Here is a 21,973-nt window from a genome sequence, read left to right as displayed (position 1 = left end):
GGACTTCTGTAAGGCCTTTGACACGGTCCCCCACAACATCCTTTACTCTAAATTGGAGAGAAATGTGTTTGATGGGTGGACAGTTTGGTGGATGAGGAATTGGTTGGATGGTCACATCCAGAGGGTAGTGGTCAATGGCTCAATGTCCAGATGGAGACTGGTGACAAATGGTGTCCCTCAGGGGTCCGTATTGGGACCAGCACTGTTCAATGTCTTCATCACTGACATAGACGGTGGGATCGAGTGCACCCTCATCAAGTTTGTGGATGACACCAAGCTGAGTAGTGCAGCTGACATGCCGGAGGGACAGGATGCCCTCCAGAGGGACCTGGGCAGGCTTGAGAAGTGGGCCTGTGTGAACCTCAAGACATTCAACAAGGCCAAGTGCAGGGTCCTGCACCTGGGTCAGGGCAACCCTCAGTACCAACACAGGCTGGGGGATGAAGGGATTGAGAGCAGCCCTGCCGAGAAGGACTTGGGGGTACTGGTGGATGAAAAGCTGGACATGAGCCGGCAATGTGTGCTCACAGCCCAGAAGAACAACTGTATCCTGGACTGCATCAAAAGAAGTGTGGCCAGCAGGTCGAGGGAGGTGATTGTCCCCCTCTACTTCACTCTGGTGAGCCCCTACCTGGAGTACCGCATCCAGCTCTGGAGCCCTCAGCACAGGAAGGACATGGACCTGTTGGAGCAAGTCCAGAGGAGGGCCACAAAAATAATCAGAGGGCTGGAGAACCTCTCCTATGAGGACAGGCTGAGAGAGTTGAGGTTGTTCAGCCTGGAGAAGAGAAGGCTCCGGGGAGACCTCCGTGTGGCCTTTCAGTACTTAAAGCAGGCCTACAGGAAAGATGGTGACAAACTTTTTGTCAGGACCTTTTGTGAGTAATGAGGAGTAATGGTTTTAAACTAAAAAAGGGAAGATTTAGACTAGATAGAAGGAAGACATTTTTTACAATGAGGGTGGTGAGACACTGGCACAGGTTGCCCAGAGAGGTGGTAGATGCCTGGTCCCTAGAAACATTCAAGGTCAGGTTGGACGGGGCTCTGAGCAACCTAATCTAGTTGAAGATGTCCCTGCTCATTGCAGGGGAGGCTGGTCTAAATGACCTTTAAAGGTCCCTTCCAACCCAAACTATTCTATGATTTTATTCTGTGATTCTATGAAATCCTCCAAGAAGCTTTTTTTCTATTGTCATTTGCTGTAAAAACTGATTATCAACAGCAATGACGTATAAAACCTCTAAAAAGTACACATTCTCTACTGCCACGAATAACCTAACAAATTGGCTAAGCTCTATGGGAAACCTTGGCATGTTTGCTTAGGCTCACTTCAAGTGCAAATAGTCATAAGTATTCATGACAGAAAGTTTTATTTTTTATGAAACAAACATGCTGAAATGCATTATATTGCACTCAATCTGAAGACATAGTTTCTGCTAGCACTGGGTTGACAGATTTTTGCATGTAAAAATGCCATAACCGCTATTTAAATTTAACCTCCAGCCCCAAAAATGGGAATTACTACAATAAAGTAACCTGAAACCTTTTGGTGAGATTTTTATATAATTATACTGGTTTCCCACAGTTAAGACTATGAATAAGCTTCTGATAACAAGCTCTCAGTGTTCTTTCTGACACAGTGAAGGGATTCTTTACAAACCTTTCAAAACTGAAGAAACTGAAGCGAAGAAAAACTCTGAGACATGCTGGTTCATAAAAGGACATGTTCTTCAGCTGGATAAACTGAAGGAGTGGCACCTTTGTAATAAAGTTCTAGTTCATATGCCTCCAGCAAAGAGCAAATTAAAAGGAAAAACAAACAGAACCGTCACATCAGAACCATCTCCCATTACCTCGGGCCCTTCCCAATTATCAATGTTTCCAAAAGCAGTTGTTCCACTTCTGAACTGTAAATCTACCTGAAAACTTTTTATAAATTAAAACTGAATTTTGAAAAGGTAATCTTTGAGAAAGTTTCCCTTGAAAACATCAGTATTACAAAAATAGTATCACAGCCATAAAATACATGTGTTGCCTTTTATGTATATAGATCTATGAATGCATACAATTAAAATGTTTTGTATATTTTATATTGCATATTTATATTGCTATATAACAATACATAAAACATAAAAATAGGAATGTTTTGATATTGTGTTTATGTATACATTACCTGGATCTAGATCTTTCTGAAAGGAGATTTAACAGTGGTAAGAAATATGTGTATGTTTGATCACAGTTTAGCATATCTGTGAGTGTTTTGGAATATGGAACTTCCAAATTTTCTTCTAGAATCAACAAGAATTAAATTAACTTAAAAGCATTAACATTTTTTTTTTACTAATGTAACAGAACAGTAGTAATTTAGATAGACATTTCTGCCCATGTTACTTTTATTTTCTTGATAGAAGACAAAGCTTACTGAGGTGACAGCTTGCTGATGACACTATATTATTCAAGATGATAGGAACAGAGCTGACTGAAAAACTGCAGAAGGGCATAATGGAATTGAGTAACTGGCAAATACAGCAGTCAATGAAATTCAATGTAGATAAATGTGAAAGAACATACATAGGAAAAAATCTTAAGTTCACGTATCGATTAACAGACTTTGAACTGACTATCCTTCAAGAATAAAATCAGAGTTATGACAGACGTTTCCACACAAATGTCAGCCTGATGTTCAGCAGTGGTTAAAAAGGCGAATTAAATGTCATACAGTTCACAAAAGAGCAGAAAGATGGAACAGCTTTCATGGAAGGGATGGCTAAGTAGACCTGGGAGAGATCAGAAGGGAATCTGTGTAACAGTGGCCTACATGACCAACTGTTTGTTGTCTGTTCCAGTACAGGGACTGGGGACATCAAATGAAGCAATAGGAATCGGGTTCAAAAGGGAAAAAAAAAAAAAAAAAAAAAAAAAAGAGTATTCTTCAGACAATCGCTATTTGTGTTCTGGAACACCTTGCCAGAGGATGTTGTGGACAATGAAAGTTGAAATGGGTCAGTGGGAGACTGAAGAAGTTTATGCAAGAGAGATCAGCTTTATTTCCTTATCCTTGTTTAAAGATTTTCTAATTCATCATTTTTTATGTTCTGCCTTTCTTTCTTTTGTCAGACCATGACACGCCTCTTAAGACATTCTCCTAAGTGCCATACAGTTTATTGCCAAACAGAAGGATGACAGAGTGGCATGCTAAAGAAATACTTCTCTCTGTAATTATCCTGATTTCTAATAGCTCCATCATATTGCCTGGAAAAAAATGTTGACAGCTGCTCTAGGCTAGCTGTGAGACCTTGATTGCAAGGAATGCGTCCTTAACTCTACAAACGTTTACTCACAAGTCAGCAGAAGATACTATTAGCATAAATAAAAGATAAATGTGCAAGTACTTGCAAGAACATAATTGCAAAGTGGCCTCTAACAAACTTAACAACATACCTTACGCATAGTTGAGAGCTGTAGTCTATACCATATGTAAAATTATTGTAAATCACTTGTTGTGGCTTAACCATGTTAATTTTCTTCCCTGGTTTTGCAGATTGTACTGTATTTAGATAGAATCAATGACAATAAAGTGGATACATGATTTAGTTTTGGTACAACGTTTTTATAAAATACAACAAATTATGGGAGGGAGGGAGGAAGCAGTCAGAGAGACTTTGCATCTAGTTTCGAACCACAGAGAGATTCTGAATATGGAACGAGCAGACTTTCTGTGCAAGGTGTTAATAGGCACGATGAGCACTGGGCAACGCTCGTGTGCTTTATTTCCTACCGCTTCAGTCCAGGTGCCTCCAGCCTAGGGGCAGACTGCACGACACCGGCCCGTGTACCCCCAGAGCCACCGACCAGGCCCAGGAGAGCAGAGCTGCTGTACTCTCAGGTCTTCCCTCACCTTTCTCAAGACGAAAAGCTCTCCCCAGACGGCCAGCATGAGGCACTCCCTCTAACCAACTTCCCGCGGGCCTCAGGCCGCCTCAGGCCTCCCGCCTCTCCCCACCCCACCCCTCCCGGGGCGTGGCTCCCCCGGCGCGACGGCACACCGCGGTTCGCGATTGGCTGGGAGAACTGCCGCCGGATCACGTGACTGTGTTCCGCCCCGCCCCCCCGCCGTCCTTATAGCCGCGCGGCGGGCGCGAGGTTGGCTAGGTGCGCGCGCTGAGGGGTCCGGGCGGCAGCGGCGGCTGTGGTGAGTGGAGCCGAGGGGGCTGGCGGCGGCGTGCGCTGGGCTTGGGGAGGGAGAGGGGCCGCAGGCTTTCGTGGCCGCGTTTGTGTCTTGGCGGGCTCCTGCTCAGCTTCCCCATTGGCCGCGCCGGCGAGCGGAGGAGGGACGTTGCGGACTCGGCTGGCGGGAGCGGGTGGGTGCTCCCCTCCCTTTCCCCCCCCCCCCCCCCCCCCCGCCATCTTGGGTGTGCGGCTGTGACACCCCCGCCCCGTCCTTGTGGAAAGGCTTGGCGGGGTTGTGGTCTATGGTGGCGTTTGCGGTGGGCTAGTGTGGCCGCCACACGAGGTGTCGCCTCCAGGCTTTGCGTTTCTAACCCCGATGCGCGCTTGCAGCTTGTGTCTCGGGGCGGGTGAGGGGGGCAGGCGAATCCCATCAGGGGCTCTGGAAGAGCCTGCTGACCATGCGATCCATGACTGAATTTTTAATGCTGTCATAAGAGTTGACAAACCGGAATTACAATCTTCCATAACTCGTGTCTCTGAATTTGAGTTGCAGCCAGGTATTGCTACGTTTTAACTCTTTTCCCCTCCTTTTTTTGCAGGGATCCTATGAATTCCAAAATGAAGCAGAAACCGAACGTGGAAAAATCATCAGGATCCCTGCAGGTATAGGCTTTAAAGTCTTGAAGCTAGAATATGGGAGCAGATAAGGGATAAAAAATAGAAGAGGACATTTATCGAGAGTATCTTAAACACAGAATTTGCTTCGTTCAGAGGGTTGCACTCAGTTCTCTGGGAAATGATCCCTCTGTCTGACACAAGTTTTATATCCAATGAAGGAATACAAAGGGATCTGTTGCAATGTGCTTCCACCTGGCTTATGTCCTGTTGGCTTGAGTAACCTCCTGGCAGGCAGTGTGTCTTGGGAACACTCTGTCCTGCTTGGGCATATGTGTTTATAGCTACTTTTTTCTTATTGCTGAGCAAGATTTTTCTAGTTTGACACTGAGTTTGCTGTCTTTCCATGTGATTATTTTTTTTTTTAGGGGCTAGCCTTAGTTTTGTTACTGAATCGGTCTGGCTGCTATGAAATTGTAAAGTAGGTTCTGTAGCCTGCTTTTTATAGGGATGAACTTTAGAGTTAAATATGTCTTGACTTGAACATGTTTCAACTGAAGTATTCATGCAGGCAGGTCTGTTTCTAAAGTTATGCTCGTGAGCCATAGTTGCCTTGGAACTGGTGGAGATGCTTAAAGGATTTGGGTTTTTTGATAAGAAGTTACTAAAACTTATACCTATTCCAGTGTTGCTACAAGATGGTTTTGTTAAACCTTTTAACGTAGGCCTTACTTGAAATTGTACGGATACCATATAAAATGGAGGCTAGCAGCCCTCTGTCATGAGGGATAGATTGATTTTAATGAACACTTCTGGTATTAATGAAAATTGCCAGTTGATAGGTCTCAGACACATGGTAGTCTTGTCCTGTAGTGACTCTAGGGTATAAATTCCTCAGTGTGGCTTTTTACACTTTCAATGGGTTAACTCAAGTTATTAGTCAATAATTTCTTGGCAGAGCATACTTAACTCTAACCTTGAATAGCAGCAAGCAGTGTCTGACACGGTGTGATTCTTGTTCCCACAGCAGTTAGTGTTTGTCCTTTAGTTCAACAGTAGGATAATTGGTGGCAGAAACTACCGTGGGAAAGGCGAACTCTTGTCATACGAAGTACAGTGTGAATCGATAACTTTCTCACGCTGGTGTGGCATTGTATTCTGGCTATTCTTGCTTGGTTGTCTGCCATTGTTTGCTATCCCATGGTGGCAATGTAACCAACCAGATCAGAAGGCTTTGATGAAGGAAATGGGTATTTATGCATGGCAGGAAAGGTGAAAAACATACTGTTTATACAAAACAATGGCCTGTCTGGATCGAAGTAAGGCAGCTTTAGATCCGTTTTAGTGGATAATTGAAGCAACACATCTAGTTAAATCAACACCGCTTGAGGGTGTGTTCACAGGTAACAAAAACAGGTACTGCCTAAGGTGATGTGTATGACTCTACCAAGTAAACTTGCAATTGCAGTCACTTTTGTCTCTCCCCTGGAGTCTAATACTGCTGTTGCCAAATACAGCTTTGGGAGCTTGAGCTGAAGTTTGCATGTGTCACTGCACTGTAACTGGCCTTGAAATCTAGTCAGAATATTTCTGCTATAAGATCTGTTCAAGTTACTTTACGAAGGGCATGGGTTTTCTAAGAGGCAGGGACTGAGCATAGCTTCATGTGATAAAGGTCCATCTCTGCTACAAATAACTAGATCCCCTTCTTTGTACAAGCCTTAACATAGCCTGAAGTATCATCTTTTTGTCCTGACAAGATGAACCATGGGTTACCTTAATGGAAGCATGACAAATCTCTTAAGTTTCAGTTTATGTAGAGAAGAGTGACAACTGTCTGAAGCCCTATGTGTCTTTTTAGAAGTACCTCACAGACACCACATGCAGTGCTGCCCCAAGACGGACTCTTAAAATGATTCAGCCTTCAGCAACAGGGTGCCTGGTTGGCAGACCTAATGAGGTATGACTTAGAACATAACCTGTAGATGTGTAATTATTTCTATTCATAGTGAAGCACTTCTGAGCTTTTAACACAAAACTAATATATTTGAAGAAACATATAATCTGCTAACTGTGTGACACAATTTCAGCTTACTATTATTCAGCTTATTTTGGTAATAAACAATATTGAAAACAAGCAGTTTGTGTTAAACCTGTGGGTATCAAGGATGATGCCTGTAGACTAGAACTATAATGTGAAGAACCTGGGGCTTATAAAGACTTATTTGCAGTCACTGGTGAGCAGACTTACAAGTTTGTATTTTTCAAAAAAAAGCTAAAATGTTGCTCTGAAGCTAAACCTGCCTGTGTTTTATGTAGAAGAAATCTTCAGTCAAAAGGAAACTCTGGAATAACAAGTTAACCTCAAAGGCTTGTAAAGCTGAGGTGTCTGTGGACAAAGAGCAAGAAAATGAGAGTACAAATGATGTCATTCAAGCTGTAGACCTCATGATAAAAGGTATATGGTAATTCCTGAAATACTTTCTTGAGCTTAAAATGCTATGCTCCCATTGGAATATAACTTGAAACATGGTTCCTTGGTCAGTTAGGTAGGGGCTTTGTGGTTTTAAGTAATGCCTAGCAGGAATTAATGATACTTATCCTCTACAGTATAGTAAATAGAGTATAGATATCTAATCTTTAAAAAAGAGTTTATGGTAACCAGTAGCTGAGAAACACTGTGTGCTGCAGTGTTAAGAAGTCCTGTAGTTTGTTCCTTTGGCTTGGCTACAAGCTTTCAAGTGACTACTACTAAGTTGAAGTGAAAGCCTGTTTTGGCATAATGTGCTGCATATGCAGTTTCTCAGAACCATTAAGCCTAATATGGACAGTGACTTGACAATAAGACTTCTGTCTTCCACAAAGTACATGTTAAGACTGATGTTTGCAAATGTGACCATCTTGTAAAGCCTGCTGCCATGCTTGAGGCAGCTTCTTGAAGACTCTGCCTGTATAGCCTTTAATACAGTGTAGGATCTGATCTATGTTTTCTGTAAGCTTATGTCTCTAGTTGTAAATTTACATTAGTCTCTGGGAAAACCCTGTATGGAGTGAGTTCTTATTACCACAGTTCATAAAACACTTGTATATGAGCTAGATATCTTAAGGTGATCTCAAGAATTCAGTCGTAGCACAGACTTACTGTAGTTTCTTATTTCAGGGAGCCCTTCATCTCAATATTGGAAAGAACTGGCTGAAGAAAGGAGGAAGGCTTTGTATGAAGTGCTTCAAGAAAATGAAAAGGTAGCTAGTGAAAGATAACCAATGTCTTTATCACTTCTTGTTGTCTCTGTTCTAACATTTCGTTATTTGAACTCAGCTGCACAAAGAAATTGAACAGAAAGATGGTGAAATTGCCCGCCTAAAAGAAGAAAATGAAGAGCTAATGTCCCTTGCTGAACATGTGCATTATATGACCAGCGTGATTGAGGTACTTGAGTTTTCAGTTAGTGTTGTAGAATGAAAAATTGAGAAACAAGTGAAGATTTTTTTTTAATGAATCATGACTTTTGTTCTGTGTGTTCACATAACTCTTCATTTTAACTTACTGTCTAACCTGTTTCCCATGGGATTGCTGTAGTCCAGAGGCATAAAGCCCCTTCTAGGGGATGAGTTTTTTTCCAGCTTAATCCACAAGAGTAACGAGAAAGTACTTAAGAGGTGTGTTTTCTGAAGGGAAGATTCTGTCTCAACAGAACAGGCTTTGCATGTTAGAGATGGTGACAAGGGAAGGAAGGGTTCATTTTCACTTTCCTTTCCTGAGACTACTTAAATTCAAATGCTTAATAGCTTGTGTGAGGCTGCCGGCTAAACGAAACGTTTGTACTGGCTGTGTTCTTTGAGGAACTAAACTTGAAACAGCAGGGACACAAAGGGCAGCAGTGAGAGGGAGAAGGGAGCACCTATGCTCTTTAAAGTCAAGGTTTCACTGAGGAATTGCCAGTTTTGTGGCCCAACAAGGGCTAATGCACAAAGTCTGTAGGATTCATAAACTTGTAAATTTCAAAACAGCTTCCTCTGAGAATTCCTTGGGGGCAGGTAGTTGTGTCACTGATTCCATAAATCTTCTACCAGGAGTAGATTGTCTGTGACAGCCTCTGAAGGTGTTATAAATATATAGCCATGGAACCTTGATATTAAAATTATCAGCTAGGTTGTTTTTGTGGGGATTGAGCTCTCAACTGGGGTAGAAAGCTGGGTGCCTGGCAAATATTTTGATTCTCTGATTAGACTGGGGAGGTGCAAACTAAATGGAAGATTATTACAAGCAACTTGACTAATCAAGAAGTAAACTTGATGAAGCTAATTTTCAGTTAGTGCAATTATTTAGATTAGTCTTTCAAGACTCCACTAATTTGCTACACTAGATTTTTTTTTTTTGGTATTCAGGGAGTTCTGCTTGTTAGTGATAAACCTACAGGCAGAACTTAAATGACTTAAGGACTTAAAGAACTAATGTTGGAAACCTCTCTGCAGTTTGTCAACAGTCAAGTTCACTTATTAGTTGTGAGTAAGTTGCTCACTTCTGGGGCTTTAATGGGCCTTAAATGATATATCAAACAACAGAAGCCTCAAAAGCAGCCTCTTACAGTCCTGTTTTTCTTCCTTAGATCAGGTTAGGTGAGGAACTTCTATTTTAATCATCAAGTGCTAGAAACTAGGTTTTCTAGTTCACCTGGGCTTGATGTAGCTTCATTATCTCTGATTAAAAATTATGAACTTAATTTGTTGTATAATAATTTTTTCTAAAGTTAAACCCATATAGTACTATAGTAATATTTAACTTGGGAAGCTGTTTCCCCTATTTTAGGTTGCCTAAGATAAAACCTGTCCTACTGAAGAACTTAAGGCAGACTTAACAATCAATAAAGCAAATGTGGTCTGTGAGTTAGAGGTAGCAATTTGAGTTGAGCTTAAGTGTCTTAAGACTTTTGTGACTGAGGAATGTTTTAATTATATTAGTGATCTCCAAATGAAGAGAACTAGTTTATTAATTCAATATGCACAGTTTTATTTCACTGGCTATTAAGTAGAAAAAATATTAAGGTCACTGCACTGTTTTTTCTAGAGGCTAACTGGGCAAGTACCTGACAGTCCTGAGACACTGAAGAGTCTGGCTCTAGAGGAATCCAAACAAGAAAATGAAGACCTTAAGTGTGGAGGTGACGCAGAGAGCACTTCTGAAGAAGGGCCATCACAAGTATCATGTGGCTTAAGGGAGAGTATATCAGATCTTGCTTCAAAGGAAGCATGTAATTTGCAACTGGAATGACAACCTTTAAATAGGCTTGTGTATGTGGCTTTTAATTGGAGACTTCCTCTTGAAAGGATATATTAAAACTTCTCAGGTATAGAAACTCTTGTGGAATCATTAGAGATGTTGGTTTTTAACTGGAATTATGTAGCAGTGGGAGTATCTGGATACTGCATAGAGAACTTACTACAGGCTGCACTTAGTTGCTTGTATAAAATGCAAATACTGTGTATTTCAAACTGTTGTGTAAATATCTTATCAGTTGGTCTGATGTGATATGTGAAAATTGATAAATAAATCTTTGCCTTTCCAAAACAGCCTCTTATTCAAGTGGGGAATGGCTAGTTCTAGGTTTATAGGTCAGTTGTGACTACTGTAGATGGAGGCTTTCAAGCTTTTAGGGAGTACCCGGGCAGTCTTTAACTCCTTAGATTTGCAGAATTCTGGAGAACAGAGTGATTTTGGTGGATAGGGAAAGCAAAACAACTTATGTGCTTCAGAAAGTCAAGAATGGGTAATAAGAGTCAAGATCTAAGGTTTAGTTAGATTTGTGCTTTTCAGGGGTTTCTAAATAACTGCCTCTGTCTTTTAAGGGAGCCTTTTCCAAGATGTATAAATAAGAGACAAAATAAGTATGAAGTATTAGACAGTCTCTTTTAGAAGTTCATCTATTGGCTTATAAAGAAAAGGTGGTGTGTTTTTGCTTCTAATAGCAGCTGTACTGAAAATGAGATGGAGAACAAGGCAGCCTACGCTTCAGAGCTACTCTGGAAGGAAACTCAGTGTCTGCTTTCAAAGTACTGCTCTGGTATTTACTGAGAGATGAGGCACCTTTTTACCAGATAGTAACATTCTGAAGGGCCTAGAGGAATAAAAAGCACTCTTTAAAACTTACCTGCTTATCTGGCATCCATATGGGGGGGAAAAAATATCTGCAGTTGAATACAGGTTTTCAAGTCCTGAGTGAACTTGGCAGTTGTTTTGTAAGTGACAAGGACTTCCAGGGATAGGCATTAAAAGATGGTGGCCATTGCAATGTCTTGTGAAGAGCTTAAAGTTGAGTGGCTTTCAGGAGGCAGAGATAATCACAGGAACTCTGGTTTATGGATCTATTGATCCTTGCTGAAATAGGTGCTTCAGGGTATGTGTGAACACACCTGTGGAGCTATCAGATTGGCACCTTTTAGCTTCCTTCTGTATCTTAGTCTCTCCTTGTGGGTGTCTGTAGGTTAAAAGATGTTTCACAACTGATTTCAGTTGTGACATTCGGGGAATGTCAGAACCATTGTAATAGTCTTTCTGGCTTCCATTTTGCCTTGAATCTGGTAACCACAAGGTGAGGTACTGTATTTTCCTGGGAACTTCGTAAACAACAGATTACACCTTTCAATTTGTGCTGCAGAGGGTGCTTAGACATGATCCTTTCCATCACAGTGCAGAAGTGGTGACTAAGGGGTGTGCTTTAACTGGCACTGGCATTGTGTTTAATTAAACAAAAAACCCCAAACAACCTGGGTGCGGGATAACTGCTTTGTAGAGTAACCTTGGATTTCTGTTCAAAAGAAACAGATAATACTGTCAAGTGACTTAAACCTTTCCTATCTCAGATACTGAGTAATTGTCATGTCAGAGTAGCTCATAAATGAGGAAACACATAAAACTTGTTATAACAGTCTTTATGCAGTGTGATTAAGTTATTCATAGTTAACAGTCATTCCTCAGAGGGGGCTTTATTTTTAAACATCAGAAATATTTTGCATTTGCAGAGACTGGAGAAGGGAAGAAAGCAGGGTTGCATAACTAGCTGGCCAGGCAGACCGGTCCAGTCCAACTGAGACAGCGTGTGCAGCTTCTCTTCTACCCTTTCACCTGTGAACTGCTGTAATACAGGTGCTGTTGCTAGAACAAAGAACTGCCAGAAAGTAACAAATCCAGAATTTGGATGCATTTTCTACATCTGGTTCTTAACTTATTTTCAGCAAGATGGTTAAGAAGAGTGCTTTATTAGGTTTAAATCTTGTGCTTTTTCTTAATTGATTTTATTAAAATAACAAGGACAAGACAGTCGCTTGAGTAGGTAGATCCTTATTTCTGTTGAAATGGATTGTGTACAAAAACAAACCATGTAAGCTCTTCATGTGTGCTGATGAATGTATTGCAGTATTTGGCCCACCTGTAATAGAACAACTTTTTACATCAAAAAGACATGGGCCACTCAGTAATACATAGACAGACTTGCACCACAAGTCTTCAAACCAAGCTACTGTGGTTTTACTGACTTTATTCATTAGCAGAGAGAATAGTTTGCTACATGCTGCAGGAGAAGACCAGATATGAGAGCTGAATTGTGGCATAGAGCATGTATATAGATTTTCATTCTGTATCTCTGTGACAGATGTATTGGTCCTTGATCAAGTAATCTCCCTATGCCTTTTATAGCAGAGATATTAATGTATGAAAGTGTTGTCAGAAGTTTTATGATGCTGCATTAATTGCTATTTGAAAATGTTCTAGAAGGGTCAGGTTTCATTTACTGTCCTGAAAATTCCAGGGTATTTTTTTTTTAAAATATGCATGCAGTAGAACTAACTTACATAGTAAGTATAGGAACTTTGTGTGCATGTGTGAAAGGCTTGTCAAATGTGTAGAAATCATACAGATGTTTGTGATTAGTTCTGTTAACAAGCATCTCACCTTTTATTTTTAAGTATATAGGGGAACTCATTTATCACTGAAACATAGCTATGTAACAGCTGAAAATTAACATCGCTAAAGACAAAGAAACTTTATATCCAGCTAAATTACAGAGAACATTCTGTCTAGCAAAATAAAATTGCCAGTTCTGGAACCTGAGTGCAGAATGTGATTCTAAGAAGCCATAAACCCTTTTGTGCACCAACTTGACCAGCGTGCTGACTCCTTCTCATTGCAGAGGCTATGGCCGCAATCTCATCTTTCACTGAAGTATCCTAAGGCTGCTCAGAAGTGGGATGCATCTGCTGCATCCTTGCACTTCTCCCCTAAAATGTGCATGTCCTAACAGGACAGAATTTCAGACATGTAAGATCAAAGTGTAGGGAGACGGGTCACTTGCAGGTGTCAGATGTTTCAAGAAGAAACAGCTGTGCAGGGAGTAGCAGAGACAAGCAGACTGTGGGGCAGGTGGATGGTTTGTGTGAGGAAGAACTTTTAATTTGTTTAGCAAAAATAACAATTTTAGTGTCAACACCCATTGTATTTAAGACAATGCATAGAGAAGTGAATTAGACCACAATAACTAGTTGGGTGGGCAACTGAAACTCACTTGGTGTTTGGCATTGTATTGCCTATGTGAGGGCCTGCAGCATTGTCATGTGTTGCAGCTTATGTGGCAGCCTCTGCATAAGTAATGAAGTTGGTCATCAGGTTTTGCAAGGAAGCATGATGCTTCCATTTACATTTCCTTAAGGGCTGTGTGAGGCTGTTTTCCTTTCAGAATTGGATGTGAGATTTTGAGCAGAAGGTCTGCAAATCTGCCAAGGCCGTGTGTTCCAGTGCTCTGTTGTTCTCAAGACTGAATTGCATTGTTATCATCAACATTTTCTTCAGCGGAAGATGTTTACTACGCATTGTTAATTTCTCCTTCCATTCTTGTAATAACACAAAAGTAGTTTAGCAAATGATAATGGTGTTCTGAGGAACTTTAATTTGCTGCTGCTTTGTCAATCTGCCAACAACCGTCTGTAATGAAATGTGTTCGGCTGTGTTCAAGGTCAAACCCTTGGCTCTGACAATACCTCTGTTGTACCCTCAGGGGCACCGCAGCCCTTTGAAGGGGGGGGGTGCAGTGGATCATGACATTCATGACATTCAACAAGGCCAAGTGCAGGATCCTGCACCTGGGTTGGGGCAACCCTTAGTATCAACACAGGCTGGGGGATGAAGGGATTGAGAGCAGCCCTGCCGAGAGGGACTTGGGGGTGCTGGTGGAGGAAAAGCTGGACATGAGCTGACAATGTGTGCTCACAGCCCAGAAGAACAACTGTATCCTGGACTGCATCAAAAGAAGTGTGGCCAGCAGGTTGAAGGAGCTGGTTTTGCCCCTCTACTCTGCTCTGGTGGGACCCCTGGAGTACTGCATCCAGCTCTGGAGTTCTTCAACCTGGAGAAGAGAAGGCTCCAGGGAGACCTAATTGTGGCCTTTCAGTACTTAAAGGGGGCCTACAGGAAAGATGGGGACAAACTTTTTATCAGGGCCTGCCTGTTGCAATAGGACAAGGGGTAATGGTTTTAAATTAAAAGAGGGAAAATTTTAGACTAGATAGAAGGACATTTTTTACAATGAGGGTGGTGAATCACTGGCACAGGCTGCCCAGAGAGGTGGTAGATGTCTCATTCCTGGAAACATTCAAGGTCAGGTTGGATGGGGGTCCTGCTGTAGTTGAAGATGTCCCTGTTCATTGCAGGGGGTTTGGACTAGATGATCTCTGAAGGTCCCTTCCAACCCAAACTATTCTATGATTCTGTACCTTTCCTGAAGGTATACTGGGTACAAGAGGAGTCTACCAACAGCAGTGTGAAACTCTGGGCAGCTTAACTTAAGCTGCTGCTGTAGCTAGAGTTGTATAGAGGCGCTACGGCTTTCTGTCTACCTGGCAGAATGCAGAGAGGCAGTAACAGCATGGCAAGGGTACTGAAAACCACCATAGTTCGTGAAAAGCATGAGGTAAGAACAAGCTACAGAGTTATTTTGGGACGTAATTTTCTGGGGTGGCCCAAACCTTTGAATTTGTTTGAGCCAACCTGCTGCAGCTCTAAGAAAGAGGTTTTATAATTGCTATCTGATGGTTCCTTCTTTGCTAGTCGGTAAGCGTCCGTCTTGTTACGTTCACCTCTACGCCTGTTTTTTCCTACTCCACAAAGGAGAGCCCTTGCATTAACCTGGTAGGAAGGGGCATTGTTGTCTCTGCGAGCATAAAACTGTGTAAGTTATGAGACAAATTTATGGTTTGTTCCTTTTTATTTGCCTTCTGGCTTTGGAAGCCTTAAGGTTTGTTCACTTTTTCAAGGGTTTGTTACCCTAAGGGTAGAAACTTATGGGATTTTGTTTGGTTTTGGTCTTAATTTGAGAGTGCGAGTTTTTTTTCATATGTTGCCATGAATCAAGTTAGGACGTGATTCTTTGTTTTATTTACTTTTCTAAAGCAGTATTAATGCTCACAGTGAAATGTCGCCTTTATACATCTATATCCCAGGTTCAAGCTTGTCAGTCTCGGATCCTACAACAGGAACTAAATTTGGTCTAACCGTTCTTACTAAAATTCCTGCAAATTTCCTCTTGACTTTATTGAGAGCAGTATTTGCTCCTATTTGGTTTGTACGAGCTGTATCACGTGGGGTTTTTTAATGGTTATAATTAGCAGATTATGTAGTAGTGGTGTAGGTGTAGCAGATCAGCTTTAGGTTAATAAACCTCTCGAAGGGTGGATTTAACCTACAATGAGATGAAGGCAGAGATAGGTAGGTAGAAGCTCCATGCGCCGTGGTGCCTGTGGATGTGAGCAGCCCTGTGATCTCTGCTGGGTGGGCAGTTCTGCGTTCCCCAGCTCCGCGCCATAACCCTCCATGCTTGTAAGAATTAAAGGAGTGTCTTCGGTCTGAGACGAGTCTGTTTTCGCTGAAGGGAAGGAGTAACCAGCAAAAGTTTGGTAACAGTCCTGGAGCCTCTTCAGCACATCTGCTGCTAGTCCTTGTGGAGCCTTTCTGGGAAAGCGTCTTGCATGATACACAAAGCCGGTTTGGTATGGACTTTAACTAGGAGTAGCTAGAAATGTAGGGTACTAGAGCTTGCTTGAAAGTAAACTCATGTCACTCGTTCCGAAGCGACAGTTCAGAATGTAGCACCTACAACCCCATGACTTCATAGCTTTCGCTTCAACAAAATCGTGTTCCGCGCTGTGACGCACAAGCTACAACCGAGCTTTTGACATACGGTGCGTATTACGGGCAGGAGCTTTTGACATATATGGGAATATAAGACTATTCTCATCTCCTTTTTAAATAGTGTATGCCTCTTGCTGATGCTCTGGGACAGGAGCAAGAGCCTGCACACACACACTGAAGCAGCCAGAGAAGGAACACTGAGAGGGCGCAGTCCTCCCTTTGCTTCCAAAATAGCATTTTAGTACAAAACTGGCTTTTTTTTTTTTTTTAAATGTGCTTTGGTTCACCTCACAGGGGTACAACGAAGAGCCGTCGTTTTCACTATAGCTTCATTCCTTCTCTACTTTTCCTACTTCTGTGGTTTGTCTTTATTTCGATTACTAAAATAGTTGGCTGCTTACTACCCCCCACCTCGGCCAGCAGAAAGATGAAAACGCCGGAGCTGCGCATATTAAACCCCACGCCGGCATTGCACCGTTTCTCCTGCTGCACAAGAAGTTGCAGTTCTCTGTCCGCCCTCAGGCACCAGTCCTTGTTACCTGTATTCGTCACTTGCTCTAATTTAGGTATTTTTGTAAGATCTTAAAGTAATGTTGTCCTAAGTCTTAACAAAGTTGATATGGCAGGAAGCACAAACTATTTCTATGCTGTAAGAAATTTAGGAGGCGACTTTATATAACTCAGCTAAACTTTTTGAGATTGTCGCTACGTCTTGCCCTGGTGACCGGGCTTGAAAAGACAAATATTCCTGACAGGCCTTCTCCCTTACTATGATTAAACAACTCCCACTGGTTTGCCCCAAATCCATCTGCAAGTAGGTGGCCCTTACTGAGCCACTTACTGTACTGGGAGCTGACTCGCCTGACGTTTGAAGGTTGGGTGAGCCTCACGGTGGAGAGGCTGCTGATAGAAAGAGGGACTCTACATATGGGCTGATGTGCTTAGTAATTAAAAAATAATCTTTATTATAACTTAAATGTGATAGGAAATATATGGTGAGTACAAATGCCACGGAACTAAAAGCAAAAATTAAAAAAAAAAACCCAACTAAACAAAACCCCCCAAAACAACAAACGAGCAGAAACCAGTACAAAAGGACACCTTGGAATAATTCAGCTGATGGGACAGGCATGGTATAAAAACCATAATGTGGTTATTTCACCTTCTGCAAAAAGAGTCTATATCCCTCAGTAAACAAGTAAGCATTTTGAACTGTACAAAATGTACTTTTTTTAATTAAAGGAAGAATATAGATATTTATAAATATACACATATGTACATTGTAACATTCACAGTAAAAAAAAAAAAAAAAAACAAAAAAAAACCCAAACAAAAAAAAAACCAACCAAAAAACCAAACCAAAACAAAACCCCTGCCTGCCAAAGTGTTTGGCGCAGGAGGCTTCCTTTTGACGTGAATTGTTTGCAATCTTTTCTATGTAGTCTATGCAAATTTGGATACTTTAATTGACATCTAAATAGCATTTCATGCATAATGAACAACAGCACAGGAACGCTCCTCTGTTAATTTCTATTCACCTCCTCTGTTAACTTAAGGCTCGTGATCAACAGCTGGAAGCAAGCACTTGCTGTCTTTCATCCTTGCAGTGAGGGGGGACACGCACACGCATTCACTTCACCCTCTGCTTATTACTGCCTCCGAGCTCCGCTTCGGTTTGTTCTAGTTCTTTATGTTGAAATCGCTCTGTAGCAGCTATGATCCACTAATTAGAGTGTACGAAATCCAATCCTGCCTGCAACTCACAGGACCAAATGGCTCTGGGGACTCGTGCAATTAGCTGTATTCACTCCTCCTCCTTGGAATAAATAAACGCACTTTACCTTTTCATTTAGTTTTCAGAAACCTACGTGATTGTTTGATCCCCCTGACAAATCTCTGGATTAATGATGGCTCGTTGCTGGAGGGCGAGAGAAAGGAAATAAAAGACCAGCGGAGGCATTTAGAATGAGTCACCAAAGTGACACCTCCCAGGGTTTACATCATGCTGTTTCTGGAGGCAAAACTGGAAGAAACTTGCTCTGTATTTCGTTTCCGAGAGTGGCGCTTTTGCGGAGTGGCGTTCCCTGCCGCTGGAGTGTTGCTGGGGACACTGCAGGACAGCAGAGGCTTAGCTCTGGGTCGAAGAGACAGCTTCTTTGCAGCCCTGCTCAGGTGGCCTCCTACTTGTCCTTGGTTAGACACACTATCACGCGTTGCAAGCTTCCACCACAACTTCAAGGAAGGAAATGTAATACTCGGTAAAATATATGAAGATGCCAAACTCTAAAAACTCACAGAAGTTTGTCTGAGGCTGAATAACTGCAATTACATTAATGGTTACACATCAAAGTATTGTTCCTCAGCATCCAACTGTTCCATCATGAGCTGCAAAGAGGAGCCAATAGGAACTCTTTAGCTGGATTTCAGATTTTGCTTTTCCTTAAAAAGTCTGTAAATTTGCTACATTTTAGGACATCCTCATAGAATTCTTCAAAGTCTTCCTTCTGCTCCCCGCACCGATGGGCAGCTCCATCCTACTTTAATGACTGTTAAATGTAGGCGGGTCCTTTTCCACCTAAAAAGCTGTGGCAGCTTCAGTTCCACGGCGGCTTCCAACTTTAACAAACTCCCGGGGAAATTTGTCCAGCTGTTCGTATGCCAGTCTCCCATCTTCACCTGAATGCAGAATGTTAAAGCATAATAATGCATTATATCATTGTCCTACAGCATTTAAAATACTGGATTCTCTGGAGTTAGAAAGTACTGCTTTGGCAGTATCTTCTTTCCCTTCTTAAAATTTCTGAGGTTGTTGAGGGCAAATTCAGAAATTACTTGGAAAAATTAAGCGTGCTCTGAATGTTCACCCTTTTTTTTTTGTTTTTATTTTTCTCTTGGAATTTGCTGGTTTTATCTAGAGCAAAACAGAAGCAGATGTGGCCTGAACAATTAGATGAACACTTGTCTTACTAAATGACCTATGGTGCTCCTCAAGGTCTCAGCTGCAGCTGTGATACACTCGAGGCAGATGATGTTTATCCACTTACTTTGGACAATATAAAGTTTACCCGCTTCTCATTTCCTGGCACTTTTAAGAAGTGAGTCTAGCCGCATCTTTGCTTATATGCCGCTGAAAAAGAGGAAGCAGTATGTTTGCTAAATTTAACTATTTGTGTCTCAAGCCCTTTTCTCTTAGGTACTGTCATCTATATGTACCTGAAGATAGCATTGCACCTTGTGTGTTGAATTGGCCATTAGGAACCAAAATGGTCTCTGTATGTCATCTAGAAGAATGGCAGTACAATCTCCCAGCGTTTTCAAAAGTGTCCCCGGGCTAGTTGTTTTATAACCTGGGCAATAACACGTCCAAGAGCAGACTGAATTCCTGCTGAACTGGCGAATGCAAGGGAATAAATTTGACGAGTTTGCATAACTAAAATCGCACCTAGACCCATGGAGCAGAAATTCAGGCCTAGCCTAAAGGCCAGAAAAATACAATTTCCCTGTGCCACTGAAGTTCTGGTGCCCCGAAACTGTGCAGCCAGGCTTGCAGTCACACAGTGCTAGGCAGCGAGACTGCAGGTTAATGAACAGGGTACCTCTCCTCTCAAGGACAAATGAGGGTCAATGCCAGGTGCCTGAGGTACGGCGGGAAGGAGGACTTGCAGGCTAGGGTCTGTCCAAATAAGCATATAAGGATAATTTAGTTTCAACGAACACTTGGCAGTGCTAATGGCACTTGAGCGTGTGATAATGGCACTACAGGGAGATAGGAGGCAACCCCCCAGCGGAGGGTGTATGAGGCCCAGCAGGCAGCGTGCCTGTCCTGCCTCCTTGAGGCTGCTTGGTTTTCAAATTCATTATTCATGATTTGTTTGTTGACTTCTCCCTTGTTTTTTTTTCCTTTTCTGCTTCCCCCTCCAGGCTGTCATACAGTTCAGTTTCTCTTTGGTCCATTTTCGTAATTTTCAAAATGAATATATATATGAATATGAGTATAGATATTCATATATATGATATATATTTTCTAATGTGTTTGAGTCTCTAGATGTAAAGTTTTGTTTCAGTCAAGAGTCTCACATTTGTATAGCTCAGGTATCTTACGCTGCTCTGCTAAAAAAAGAAAATGAAATAACTGCTCTAAAACAGGCAACTCACCAAGTGAGAGCAGGGTTTCGGACGCCACTTTTCTGATCTCTTCGTTGTCAGACTGACAGAGCGTGACCAGCATTTTAATACTCTCAGCAGCCTGGGAAGTGCAAAAAGAGCCGCGTGAGCACCGCACAGTACACTCTGGTTTCATTTCACAGCCTTGCGTGGAAACAGTGACCATCCTCTGCGTTGCCCTTCCTATTCCAAGGGGAGGGCTTTGGTGGGGACACGAGGAGTGGGGTTTCCCTGAGGGGGAGCATCTAGGAGAAGGCGTATTTTCTGCTGTCAGTGTGGACCCTTTCTGATTTTCCTACCCTATGAATGAATATGCATGACTCTGGCTGACCAGCTACGTCGGCCACTGCTGACTGTAGGCTGGGTGATGGGCCATGGGACAAGGCCATCAAAGTGCCAAGGTAAGCGTACGGCAAGGAGAAGAATAGGAGACAGGCGTCAAGGGAATGCGTTTCACACTGAGCACATCAAACCTGGCAGGTCAGAGAAGGCTTTGCTCGCCAGCCGATCTGTGTCTACCTACAGGGGCACGTTGGCTGGCCCGCTCCACCGCAGGCTGCTCACCAACACCTGCACTCACCAACTTGCCCACATTTTTGCCTTGCCTGTCCTGTTTTGGGAAGAAAGCAAGGAATAATCCTGTTCTGCCCTGCTACAAAAACGTCAGGCCTTTGGGGAGAGCAGCTGTCATAGTGTCTCTGCCAGGCTATTTAATAGGACAAGGGAGGTGAGTGAAAGGAAGGGCAGGCACTGCCCCGGTGCACGACACATGGAAGAGGCGCTGAGCCAACAGAGTCAGTATTTGTACGAGTCCCGTCAGTCCGAGGGGCACAGGTCTGGTCTACGATGCTCTGAATGAGGGCTCAGCTACCCTGAAATCTCACCACCCCATCTTCAACGTGGTCACTTGTGCTGGACTCAGGGCAAGTCTGCGCTGGGTGCGTTCTGGTGGCTACAGCACGAATGGTTATAAGTGATGGGCTCACGGCAACACAGAGCTTGCCCTGCTTTGCAAAACCTGGCAGAGATTCACAGTGGAACTTTGTGCGGCTGACGTAATTTCACGTGGATGAGACTGCCATCGAGTCAGCTCATCCACAGCCACCTATCCATTCTAGCATTCCCACCTCTGAAATAGTATCTTCCAGAAAGGCTTCAGCTTTTTCTTTGAAGATCCCAAATGATGATGCTTCCCCTCAGTAGTTTTTTTTTCCCCCAGCAATTGCCATTCTCACTATTCAAGATGTATCGGAGCCACACTGCTCAAGTTAGATGTGTCTATCTCCAGTTCCCACTGCTGGTTCCTTGTCTGCCTTTTCCTGGGAGATCAAAAAGCCCACTGTGCCCTGCATGCAGCAGAGGTGTAATGCCCCACACCATTGCCTCTCAGTGGTGCCTCCTAGCATCAAATTTAAGGGAATACATTTTTTTTTTTTTGTATTTAATATGTATTGGATGGTATCAGTTCTGTCTGGGACGAAGTTACATTTTAGAGCTGTCTTCTCCAGGGAACAGTTCTGAGGGAGAAATAGTCAGTCTGTGGTGGGTCTGTCTCACGGAACACGTTTTTTGCCTCAGTGTCCCGTACCAATTGGGCTTGGGCTGCTGCTGTTTCCCATGGCTCTGTACAGCCAAAACAAAAGTGCATTTTCCCTTCCTGTCATGGGGGGAATGCAGAAATAGTACCGTATGCACGCTGAAGCTGTACTGCCCAGATGTACCAGTTATTTGTCACAAAACCAGCTGTGACCTGCCTCTCCTTTTCTCTTCTACGGCAGCAACCCACATGCATTAGAGCTAATTTTATCCTGGGAAAGGATGTTCTTTTTCCCCTCTCAGTCAGTACTC

General features: G+C 42.6%; 2 protein-coding genes across 5 annotated transcripts in view; one reads left to right on the top strand and one right to left on the bottom strand.

Moving 5' to 3' along the window:
- The first annotated feature begins 4,124 nt into the window (after positions 1-4,124).
- On the top strand, positions 4,125-12,936 carry GMNN (geminin DNA replication inhibitor). Of its 2 annotated transcripts, none has more exons than XM_074576494.1 (7): positions 4,125-4,192; positions 4,770-4,833; positions 6,647-6,745; positions 7,105-7,243; positions 7,946-8,028; positions 8,105-8,215; positions 9,854-12,936. In XM_074576494.1, the coding sequence occupies exons 2-7, from the start codon at positions 4,777-4,779 to the stop codon at positions 10,055-10,057; spliced, it is 693 nt and encodes a 230-aa protein (XP_074432595.1). In that variant the 5' UTR covers positions 4,125-4,192; positions 4,770-4,776; the 3' UTR covers positions 10,058-12,936. The 2 variants fall into 2 exon arrangements, with proteins under 2 accessions (XP_074432595.1, XP_074432596.1); XM_074576495.1 differs by lacking the exon at positions 4,125-4,192 and adding an exon at positions 4,437-4,515.
- Positions 12,937-16,895: 3,959 nt separating this feature from the next.
- RIPOR2 (RHO family interacting cell polarization regulator 2) overlaps positions 16,896-21,973 on the bottom strand; it is a 72,258-nt gene continuing 67,180 nt past the window's right edge. For 2 of the 3 annotated variants that reach the window (XM_074576492.1, XM_074576491.1), the window contains 2 exons: positions 20,117-20,207; positions 16,900-18,637 (listed from right to left, as the gene is read on the bottom strand). In XM_074576492.1, coding sequence (XP_074432593.1) covers positions 18,537-18,637; positions 20,117-20,207 — 192 coding nt within the window. In that variant the 3' untranslated portion in view covers positions 16,900-18,536. Of the gene's footprint in view, positions 18,638-20,116; positions 20,208-21,973 lie in introns of all 3 variants that reach the window. The other variant, XM_074576493.1, reaches the window with a different exon arrangement.

Source organism: Larus michahellis, chromosome 2 (assembly GCF_964199755.1).
Source record: "Larus michahellis chromosome 2, bLarMic1.1, whole genome shotgun sequence".
In the NCBI taxonomy this organism is placed as follows: Eukaryota; Metazoa; Chordata; class Aves; order Charadriiformes; family Laridae; genus Larus; species Larus michahellis.
The sequence above is the reverse complement of the archived record's forward strand: the minus strand, read 5'-3'. Positions and strand labels throughout refer to the sequence as shown.

Bases quoted from the DNA above. Each gene is read 5' to 3' on its own strand.
- GMNN (XM_074576494.1), top strand. From the start codon at position 4,777: ATGAATTCCAAAATGAAGCAGAAACCGAACGTGGAAAAATCATCAGGA. The intron at 4,834-6,646 runs GTATAGGCTTTA...GTGTCTTTTTAG, and splicing joins AATCATCAGGATCCCTGCAG to AAGTACCTCACAGACACCAC. The intron at 6,746-7,104 runs GTATGACTTAGA...TGTTTTATGTAG, and splicing joins TGGTTGGCAGACCTAATGAG to AAGAAATCTTCAGTCAAAAG.